This window comes from Limanda limanda, chromosome 6 (genome assembly GCF_963576545.1).
Source record: "Limanda limanda chromosome 6, fLimLim1.1, whole genome shotgun sequence".
Taxonomy (NCBI): domain Eukaryota; kingdom Metazoa; phylum Chordata; class Actinopteri; order Pleuronectiformes; family Pleuronectidae; genus Limanda; species Limanda limanda.
Genome location: NC_083641.1, coordinates 29,995,290 through 30,006,733, shown reverse-complemented (window position 1 = coordinate 30,006,733; position 11,444 = coordinate 29,995,290). Strand labels below are relative to the sequence as shown.

At 48.0% G+C, this 11,444-nt stretch overlaps 1 protein-coding gene across 1 annotated transcript in view; it reads left to right on the top strand.

Annotated features, from left to right (window-relative positions):
* The first annotated feature begins 4,711 nt into the window (after positions 1–4,711).
* The window catches only part of LOC133003103 (cytochrome c oxidase subunit 7A1, mitochondrial), a 12,514-nt gene continuing 5,781 nt past the window's right edge, over positions 4,712–11,444 (top strand). The window contains exon 1 of the mRNA XM_061072700.1: positions 4,712–4,806. Within this exon, the coding sequence (XP_060928683.1) occupies positions 4,792–4,806 (15 nt within the window). The 5' untranslated portion in view covers positions 4,712–4,791. The remainder of the gene's footprint in view (positions 4,807–11,444) is intronic.

Genomic DNA, 11,444 nt, shown 5'->3' with positions numbered 1-11,444 from the left:
TGCAAAATGAATAGAAAATATAGTCAAGACATTGACATGGTTAGAAATAATGATTTTTATTTGAAATATTAATTTTGTTCTTCAAACTTTGCTTTCTTCAGCGAATGCTCCTTTTGCAGTAATTACAGCATTGCAGACCTTTGGAATTCTAGCTGTTCATTTGTTGAGGTAATCTGTAGAGATTCCCCCCCACGCTTCCTGAAGCCCCTCCCACAAGTTGGATTGGCTTGATGGGCACTTCCTGCGTACCATAAGGTCAAGCTCCTCCCACTACAGCTCGATGGGGTTGAGATCAGGTGACTGCGCTGGTCACTCCATGACACACAGCAGACCAGCTGCAGGCTCCTCCCCTCAATAGTTCTTGCATCATGTGGAGCTTTGGGTCTTTGTCCTGTAGGAGGAGATCAGCTCCAATCAAGCTCCTCCCACAGGGCGTGGCATGGCGTTGCAAAATGGAGTGATAGCCTTCCTTATTTAAAATCCCTTCTACCTTCTACAAATCTCCCACTTCACCAGCACCAGAGCATCACATGACCTCCACCCTGCTGGACAGATGGCGTCAGGAACTCTTCCAGCATCTTCTCACCTGCGTCTCACGAATGTTCTTCTGTTTGATCCAAACACCTCAAACTTTGATTCTTCTGTCCATAACACTTATTTCCAATCTTCCTCTGTCCAATGTCTGTGTTCTTTTGCCCATATCCATCTTTTCTTTTTACTGGCCGCATGGAATAATCTTCATTTCGAAGAACAAGAATAAACTGGCGAGTTTCACATGAAGATTTTGAGAGAATAATCGAATGCTCCAGATACTCAACCAGCTCAAAGGAAGTTTTACAGCTTCTCTCTCCAGCTCAACAGTTTTCAGCTGTGCTAACATAACTGCACAAGTGTTTCCAAGGGGTTTCTAATCATCCATTCGTCTTCTAAGGCGATTAGCAAACACATCGACCATTAGAACACTGGAGTGATAGTTGCTGGAAATGGGCGTCTATACACCTGTGGAGATATTTTATTAAAAACCAGACGTTTCCACCTAGAATAATCATTTACCACATTGAGACAAACTGTGCTTTTCTTTGAAAAATAAGGACGTTTCTAAGTGACCGCAAACTTTTGAACGGTAGTGTATATGTAAAATGTTAATAAATCTGTTATGTTTGTAATCACATTGTAAACCCCTCCCTTCAGGCTGACTCCTCCCAGCGGGGGGGGGGGTGGTCCAGTCGGCTCAGGTGCTGGTGGAGGTCGGCGCCGCTGACTTCTTCCACCGCTGTGGTTTCCTCAAACCCAGAAAGAGGCAGATTCTCTTCCTGAGTGAAACCTTCTTTGGTTTCTCTCTCTTCTCAGGCAGCTGCTTGCGTTTGGGCTCAGGGAGAACGTGAGGGAGAACGTTGGGGAGAACGTTGGGGAGAACGTGAGGGAGAACGTTGGGGAGAACGTTGGGGAGAACGTTAGGGAGAACGTTGGGGAGAACGTTGGGGAGAACGCTGGGGAGAACGTTGGGGAGAACGCTGGGGAGAACGTTGGGGAGAACGTTAGGGAGAACGTTGGGGAGAACACTGGGGAGAACGTTGGGGAGAACGTTGGGGAGAACGTTGGGGAGAACGTTGTGGAGAACGTTAGGGAGAACGTTGTGGAGAACGTTGGGGAGAACGTTAGGGAGAACTTTGGGGAGAACGTTAGGGAGAACGTTGGGGAGAACGCTGGGGAGAACGTTGGGGAGAACGTTAGGGAGAACGTTGGGGAGAACGTTGTGGAGAACGTTGGGGAGAACGTTGTGGAGAACGTTGGGGAGAACGTTGGGGAGAACGTTGGGGAGAACGTTGGGGAGAACGTTGGAGAGAGACTCCTCCTCAGTGAGCTCAGTCCTGGAAACATCAGCCTCATGACTTTGGTAGAATTCCTGATGAGAAGCTGTGAGCGTCTCCAGCTCCTCTTGGAGAACGTTCTTCTCCTCCTCCTTGGTGTTGAGCTTCTGGTTGGTTGCATGACTTTGGCAGACCTCCTGGTAATAATCTGTGAGCTTCTCCTGCTCTTTTTGGCCTGGATCATGGAGAACATTGGAATGAGACCACTCCACAGTGTGATCCCCCTGACCTTCTCCACAGCGCTCAGGGTGGAACTCACTCTTCATCTCATCCATCTCCTGCTGTAAAACGGTTTCCTGCTCAGAAGCACTTTGCTGCACGAGTCTCATTCCTGTGATCTGCCGACGGAGCTCCTCCAGCTCCTCCATCAGGTTCCTCATCAGGAGCTCATCGTGTAACGCTCTTTCTTCACGAAGCCTGATCTGGATCTCCAGCTCCTGCTGGAGGTGCTCCGCCTGCAGCCTGGCAGTGAGAACATCAGCTTCACAGCTTGGGCTGTTGTCCCGGTGAGAAGCTCTGAGCGTCTCCAGCTCTTCTTGGAGAGCGTTATACTTCTTCTTCTCCTCCTGGAGCTCATTGTAAAACGTCTCCTGTTTGATGACGTAAGCCACCTGCAGCTCCTCGTAGTCCGTCTGAAGGTCTTTCTTCTTCTTCCTCTTGATGGTGTTGTTCACCTGAGAAGCGATCTTCATGGCGCTGAGGGTTTCTGCGTCGCTGTACCTCTGCAGCCGCTCCAGCTCCTGCTTCGTGCCCTTTCCTCTGTGGATGAACATCTCCTTCAGCTTCTTCTGCCGGTCCAGCTCTTGTTGGAGCTCCTGCACCTCCTGGCTCAGTTGGATCCTCCAGTGGTGCTCGGTGCTCAGGTTGGCGCTCTCCCTGGCCAGAAGGTCCATGAGGCAGCTGATCTGTTGAGGCACCCTGTCCTCCAGCGGGTTCTGCTGAGCAGGAGCTGGGACGGGACTTGTCCTCATGGGGGGGGGACTGGAACCGTCCATCACTCGTCCAATCGGATTCGTCTGAAGTAGAAAGTCTCAAATACTCTGAACAGTGGAAGTTTCTTCTCTTTCAAAGTGCTGTGTCACTCTCTGAGGTCAATGTGGCGTTCTTCTCCTTTGTTCTGACGTAAGTATTCTTCCTCTTATTGTTCTTATGTAAATATGCATATGTATTAGAGACCTGATGATAAAAGGAACGTTCAGGTAAAAAGGAGCACGAGCATTTGATATAAAGCATTGAACGTGTCTTTGATCTTAATCAGTCCATTTCTTCTGGAACATTCAATTTATTCATTTTCTATTTTTTTATATGTTTACCTTTATATTTTTCATAGTCATATTTCACCAGTTTTTATTAATAGATGAGTTTATAACAAAAAGTCTGGATTAATAATCGCAGATTCAGTAACTACTAACCTATTATTGTTCTCATCAAGATCCATGAATTATTGTAAAAGAAATATTTTATCTCACAATGTTTCAGACAGTGAAAGAAAAACTGTGAATAGATAATTACTGCTGGTTCTTAAAAGTCCAAAAGTCAATAATCTGAATTTATATAGTCAAATATGTTAAGATACTGCGTATAAGGTCTTAAATATGTTTAGCTAGGTCTGAATTATTAGGTCAACTTTAATCTTAATCAGTCCATTTCTTCTGGAACATTCAATTTATTCATTTTCTATTTTTTTGTATGTTTACCTTTATATTTTTCATAGTCATATTTCACCAGTTTTTATTAATAGATGAGTTTATAACAAAAAGTCTGGATTAATAATCGCAGATTCAGTAACTACTAACCTAAATGTATTATTGTTCTCATCAAGATCCATGAATTATTCTCTGAAATCAGTGAAAATGTAAAAGAAATATTTTATCTCACAATGTTTAAGACAGTGAAAGAAAAACTGTGAATAGATAATTACTGCTGGTTCTTTAAAGTCCAAAAGTCAATAATCTGAATTTATATAGTCAAATACGTTATGATACTACGTATAAGGTCTTAAATATGTTTAGCTAGGTCTGAATTATTAGGTCAACTTTAATCTTAATCAGTCCATTTCTTCTGGAATATTCAATTTATTCATTTTCTATTTTTTTGTATGTTTACCTTTATATTTTTCATAGTCATATTTCACCAGTTTTTATTAATAGATGAGTTTATAACAAAAAGTCTGGATTAATAATTGCAGATTCAGTAACTACTAACCTATTATTGTTCTCATCAAGATCCATGAATTATTCTCTGAAATCAGTGAAAATGTAAAAGAAATATTTTATCTCACAATGTTTCAGACAGTGAAAGAAAAACTGTGAATAGATAATTACTGCTGGTTCTTAAAAGTCCAAAAGTCAATAATCTGAATTTATATAGTCAAATACGTTAAGATACTACGTATAAGGTCTTAAATATGTTTAGCTAGGTCTGAATTATTAGGTCAACTTTAATCTTACAGCACTTTTCACAAAGTTCAAAATGTGTTAAAAACTGTTTAAATGTCAAGTAATCGTTCCTCAAAAGAAGTGAAGGAAATAATATCCGAGATAAAGTTATTAAAAGAATTGAATAAAATGGTAAATATAAAAATATATGAAAATATATAAAATACAGTTATGAGGCGACTCAACAGAATAAATCTGTTTTTCAAAAAGAGTTGGTTTTTAAATAAGTTGAAAATAAATTAAGGTCAAATTAAATCTCATTTTAAAAGACGTATATTTCATGTGAGTTCCAGCTGCTGTAGTTTGGTCTCTGCAGCAGATCGTAGTTTGGCAGAGATTCAGAAACACTGATACTGTGTGTGTGTGTTTGAGTGTGTGTGTGTGTGTGTGTGTGTGTGTGTTTGAGTGCGCGCATGTCCTTGTGAGGGTGAACCGAGGCTCAGCACACTGCCGCAGACACACACCGCCGCAGACACACAGACATGAATCACCTCCTGGTAACTGCTGCTTTTACTTCCTCTGTTTTCTCACTTTGAATTGTTTCAGGCTGAAGAGAGAAAGTTGTGATCAGAAACGACTGATGTGTGTGTTCATGTGTGTCTTCATGTGTGTGTTCATGTGTGTGTTCATGTGTGTGTGATCAAAGTGAGGCTACTTGACCTTTGTCGTGAGCAGGACGACGTTCAGACGTTGTGTGTTCACCCTGTGTTTGTGTCAAATAACACAAACACACGGTGAACACACCATGAAGATATGATCTATATTTACTGACGGCAGGATCACCTCACATGACCTCCACTCTCACTCTCACACACACACACACACACACACAGAGATACACACACACAGATACACACACACACAGATACACACACACACACACACACACACCTTTGGTCCCATGATAGTCAGACAATGCAGTTCAGCACGTACACACGTACACACACACACGTACACACACAGACACACACACATGTTTCCACTCAGCTTCTTTCCTCTTATCGTCTGGTGAAGAGTAACTGAGTACATCTACTCAAATACTTTTCAAAGTACTATCTTGATGTAGTGTTACTTGCAGGAGACACAAGTTGTGTTACGATCACAGTTTATAAAAATAGACTCTGGGTCCAGGAGGTGAAGCCAATGCTCAAGTGTCTGAAACCTGTGTTATCTCTACTGACCAGCAGGGGGCGACTCCTCTGGTAGTTTCTATAGAAAGTGACTCTTCTCTCTCTGACCAGCAGGGGGCGACTCCTCTGGTAGCTTCTATAGAAAGCGACTCTTCTTCTCTGACCAGCAGGGGGCGACTCCTCTGGTAGTTTCTATAGAAAGTGACTCTTCTCCTCTGACCAGCAGGGGGCGACTCCTCTGGTAGCTTCTATAGAAAGTGACTTCTCTCTCTGACCAGCAGGGGGCGACTCCTCTGGTAGTTTCTATAGAAAGTGACTTCTCTCTCTGACCAGCAGGGGGCGACTCCTCTGGTAGTTTCTATAGAAAGCGACTCTTCTTCTCTGACCAGCAGGGGGCGACTCCTCTGGTAGTTTCTATAGAAAGTGACTTCTCTCTCTGACCAGCAGGGGGCGACTCCTCTGGTAGTTTCTATAGAAAGTGACTTCTCTCTCTGACCAGCAGGGGGCGACTCCTCTGGTAGTTTCTATAGAAAGTGACTCTTCTTCTCTCTTTATAACGTCAGTAACATTCAGGAGTTTCTGTCTCAGTCTCTAGTTTGAAGTCTTCTTCAAACAGCTGATGTTCATTCAGTGAATTATGATCATTTAGAGACAAACAGACCATAAAGCACCGGATGTGAGGGGGTGGGGGGGGGGTACCACAGGTGATTGACAGCTAGTACTGTCCAATGGGGGCATGTGGGCGTGTCCTCAAGCTCTCAGTCAGGCTCCATCCACTGCCGCTCCAAATATTGGTATTTCCTTTTGAAAAAATAAAACAAGATGGCGCTGAACAGAGTGTGAAACTGAGGCTTCGGAGCAGCGGCTCCCCTAGTGGTGACGGTTGGTAGTTGATGAAGCTCTTAGTTGGTTTGGTTCAAACATCCACGAGACCGACGTGGAGAAGTTAGCGAACGCTCTGGTTTTAGTTTGAAACGCTGCGGCTCGTTTGACTCTGGACGAACAGAAGCTGAGACGTTTGGAGACGGCTCGTGCTGATTGGATCTCGTTGGTCAGGACGTCGTCTTCACTGATTGGTCCGGCTGCTGTCACATGACGACGACTCGTCCTCTAACAGCTGCTGTTCAGTCACAGACAGGATTTGACTTCTCTCCATTTCTGCTTGTGACTGTTGACAAACTCCTCCCAGCACAGGGAGAGGGGACGACTCCTCCTCCTCTGACTCCTCCTCCTCGGCCTCCTGATTGGTCGAGGTGTCCGGTTCAGAGGCGTGTCCTCAGCATACAAAGGTCCTGCAGCTTCCTTAAAGAGACAGAGTCCAGCTGTCTGTCCACATGTCAGTGAGAGGAGGACGGGACGGCTGTTTCATTTCCAGTGAAGTGGAAGTTGACTTCTCCAGGTCAACGTCCAGATGTTCTTCTTGAGGACGAACATGTGTCCTCCAGTACGTCACAATGAGGACGAACATGTGTCCTACAGTCCGTCTCCATGAGGACGAACATGTGTCCTCCACTCCGTCACCATGAGGACGAACAGGTGTCCTCCAGTCCGTCACCGTGAGGACGAACATGTGTCCTCCAGTCCGTCACCGTGAGGACGAACATGTGTCCTCCAGTCCGTCACCGTGAGGACGAACATGTGTCCTACAGTCCGTCACCATGAGGACGAACATGTGTCCTACAGTCCGTCACAATGAGGACGAACATGTGTCTTCCAGTCCGTCACCATGACGACGAACATGTGTCCTACAGTCCGTCACAATGAGGACGAACATGTGTCTTCCAGTCCGTCACCATGACGACGAACATGTGTCCTCCAGTCCGTCACCGTGAGGACGAACATGTGTCCTCCAGTCCGTCACCGTGAGGACGAACATGTGTCCTACAGTCCGTCACCATGAGGACGAACATGTGTCCTACAGTCCGTCACAATGAGGACGAACATGTGTCTTCCAGTCCGTCACCATGACGACGAACATGTGTCCTACAGTCCGTCACAATGAGGACGAACATGTGTCTTCCAGTCCGTCACCATGACGACGAACATGTGTCCTACAGTCCGTCACCATGAGGACGAACATGTGTCCTCCAGTCCGTCACCATGAGGACGAACATGTGTCCTCCAGTCCGTCACAATGAGGACGAACATGTGTCCTCCAGTCCGTCACCGTGAGGACGAACATGTGTCCTCCAGTCCGTCACCGTGAGGACGAACATGTGTCCTCCAGTCCGTCACCATGAGGACGAACATGTGTCCTCCAGTCCGTCAAAATGAGGACGAACATGAGTCCTCCAGTCCGTCACCATGAGGACGAACATGTGTCCTCCAGTCCGTCACCATGAGGACGAACATGTGTCCTACAGTCCGTCTCCATGAGGACGAACATGTGTCCTCCAGTCCGTCACCATGAGGACGAACATGTGTCCTATAGTCCGTCACAATGAGGACGAACATGTGTCCTCCAGTCCGTCACTATGACGACGAACATGTGTCCTCCAGTCCGTCACCATGAGGACGAACATGTATCCTCCAGTCCGTCACCATGAGGACAAACATGTGTCCTCCAGTCCGTCACCATGAGGACGAACATGTGTCCTACAGTCCGTCTCCATGAGGACGAACATGTGTCCTCCAGTCCGTCACCGTGAGGACGAACATGTGTCCTACAGTCCGTCACCATGAGGACGAACATGTGTCCTACAGTCCGTCACAATGAGGACGAACATGTGTCTTCCAGTCCGTCACCATGACGACGAACATGTGTCCTACAGTCCGTCACAATGAGGACGAACATGTGTCTTCCAGTCCGTCACCATGACGACGAACATGTGTCCTACAGTCCGTCACCATGAGGACGAACATGTGTCCTCCAGTCCGTCACCATGAGGACGAACATGTGTCCTCCAGTCCGTCACAATGAGGACGAACATGTGTCCTCCAGTCCGTCACCGTGAGGACGAACATGTGTCCTCCAGTCCGTCACCGTGAGGACGAACATGTGTCCTCCAGTCCGTCACCATGAGGACGAACATGTGTCCTCCAGTCCGTCAAAATGAGGACGAACATGTGTCCTCCAGTCCGTCACCATGAGGACGAACATGTGTCCTCCAGTCCGTCACCATGAGGACGAACATGTGTCCTACAGTCCGTCTCCATGAGGACGAACATGTGTCCTCCAGTCCGTCACCATGAGGACGAACATGTGTCCTATAGTCCGTCACAATGAGGACGAACATGTGTCCTCCAGTCCGTCACTATGACGACGAACATGTGTCCTCCAGTCCGTCACCATGAGGACGAACATGTATCCTCCAGTCCGTCACCATGAGGACGAACATGTGTCCTCCAGTCCGTCACCATGAGGACGAACATGTGTCCTACAGTCCGTCTCCATGAGGACGAACATGTGTCCTCCAGTCCGTCTCCATGAGGACGAACATGTGTCCTACAGTCCGTCACAATGAGGACGAACATGTGTCCTCCAGTCCGTCACCATGAGGACGAACATGTGTCCTCCAGTCCGTCACCATGAGGACGAACATGTGTCCTACAGTCCGTCACCATGAGGACGAACATGTGTCCTACAGTCCGTCACCGTGAGGACGAACATGTGTCCTACAGTCCGTCACCATGAGGACGAACATGTGTCCTCCAGTCCGTCACCGTGACGACGAGCATGTGTCCTACAGTCCGTCACCATGAGGACGAACATGTGTCCTACAGTCCGTCACCGTGAGGACGAACATGTGTCCTACAGTCCGTCACCATGAGGACGAACATGTGTCCTACAGTCCGTCACCGTGAGGACGAACATGTGTCCTACAGTCCGTCACAATGAGGACGAACATGTGTCCTCCAGTCCGTCTCCATGAGGACGAACATGTGTCCTACAGTCCGTCACCATGAGGACGAACATGTGTCCTCCAGTCCGTCACCATGAGGACGAACATGTGTCTTCCAGTCCGTCACCATGAGGACGAGCATGTGTCCTCCAGTCCGTCACCATGAGGACGAACATGTGTCCTACAGTCCGTCACCGTGAGGACGAACATGTGTCCTCCAGTCCGTCACCGTGAGGACGAACATGTGTCCTACAGTCCGTCTCCATGAGGACGAACATGTGTCCTCCAGTCCGTCACCATGAGGACGAACATGTGTCCTACAGTCCGTCACCATGAGGACGAACATGTGTCTTCCAGTCCGTCACCATGAGGACGAACATGTGTCCTCCAGTCCGTCACCATGAGGACGAACATGTGTCTTCCAGTCCGTCACCATGAGGACGAACATGTGTCCTACAGTCCGTCACCATGAGGACGAACATGTGTCCTACAGTCCGTCACCATGAGGACGAACATGTGTCTTCCAGTCCGTCACCATGAGGACGAACATGTGTCCTCCAGTCCGTCACCGTGAGGACGAACATGTGTCCTCCAGTCCGTCACCATGAGGACGAACATGTGTCTTCCAGTCCGTCACCATGAGGACGAACATGTGTCCTACAGTCCGTCACCATGAGGACGAACATGTGTCTTCCAGTCCGTCACCATGAGGACGAACATGTGTCCTACAGTCCGTCACCATGAGGACGAACATGTGTCCTACAGTCCGTCACCATGAGGACGAACATGTGTCTTCCAGTCCGTCACAATGAGGACGAACATGTGTCTTCCAGTCCGTCACCATGAGGACGAACATGTGTCCTCCAGTCCGTCACCATGAGGACGAACATGTTTCCTACAGTCCGTCACAATGAGGATGAACATGTGTCCTCCAGTCCGTCACAATGAGGACGAACATGTGTCCTACAGTCCGTCACAATGAGGACGAACATGTTTCCTACAGTCCGTCACCATGAGGACGAACATGTGTCCTCCAGTACGTCACCATGAGGACGAACATGTGTCCTCCAGTACGTCACCATGAGGACGAACATGTGTCCTCCAGTCCGTCACCATGAGGACGAACATGTTTCCTACAGTCCGTCACAATGAGGACGAACATGTGTCCTCCAGTCCGTCACCATGAGGACGAACATGTGTCCTCCAGTCCGTCACCATGAGGACGAACATGTGTCCTCCAGTCCGTCACCATGAGGACGAACATGTGTCCTCCAGTCCGTCACCATGAGGACGAACATGTGTCCTCCAGTCCGTCACCATGAGGACGAACATGTGTCCTCCAGTCCGTCACAATGAGGACGAACATGTGTCCTCCAGTCCGTCACCATGAGGACGAACATGTGTCCTACAGTCCGTCACCATGAGGACGAACATGTGTCTTCCAGTCCGTCACAATGAGGACGAACATGTGTCCTCCAGTCCGTCACCATGAGGACGAACATGTGTCCTACAGTCCGTCACCATGAGGATGAACATGTGTCCTCCAGTCCGTCACAATGAGGACGAACATGTGTCCTACAGTCCGTCACCATGAGGACGAACATGTGTCTTCCAGTCTGTCACAATGAGGACGAACATGTGTCCTCCAGTCCGTCACAATGAGGACGAACATGTGTCCTCCAGTCCGTCACAATGAGGACGAACATGTGTCCTACAGTCCGTCACCATGAGGACGAACATGTGTCTTCCAGTCCGTCACAATGAGGACGAACATGTGTCCTCCAGTCCGTCACAATGAGGACAAACATGTGTCCTCCAGTCCGTCACCGTGAGGACGAACATGTGTCCTCCAGTCCGTCTCCATGACGACGAACATGTGTCCTCCAGTCCGTCACCATGAGGACGAACATGTGTCCTCCAGTCCGTCACAATGAGGACGAACATGTGTCCTCCAGTCCGTCACAATGAGGACAAACATGTGTCCTCCAGTCCGTCACCGTGAGGACGAACATGTGTCCTCCAGTCCGTCTCCATGACGACGAACATGTGTCCTCCAGTCCGTCACCATGAGGACGAACATGTGTCCTCCAGTCCGTCACCATGAGGACGAACATGTGTCTTCCAGTCCGTCACCATGAGGACGAACATGTGTCCTCCAGTCCG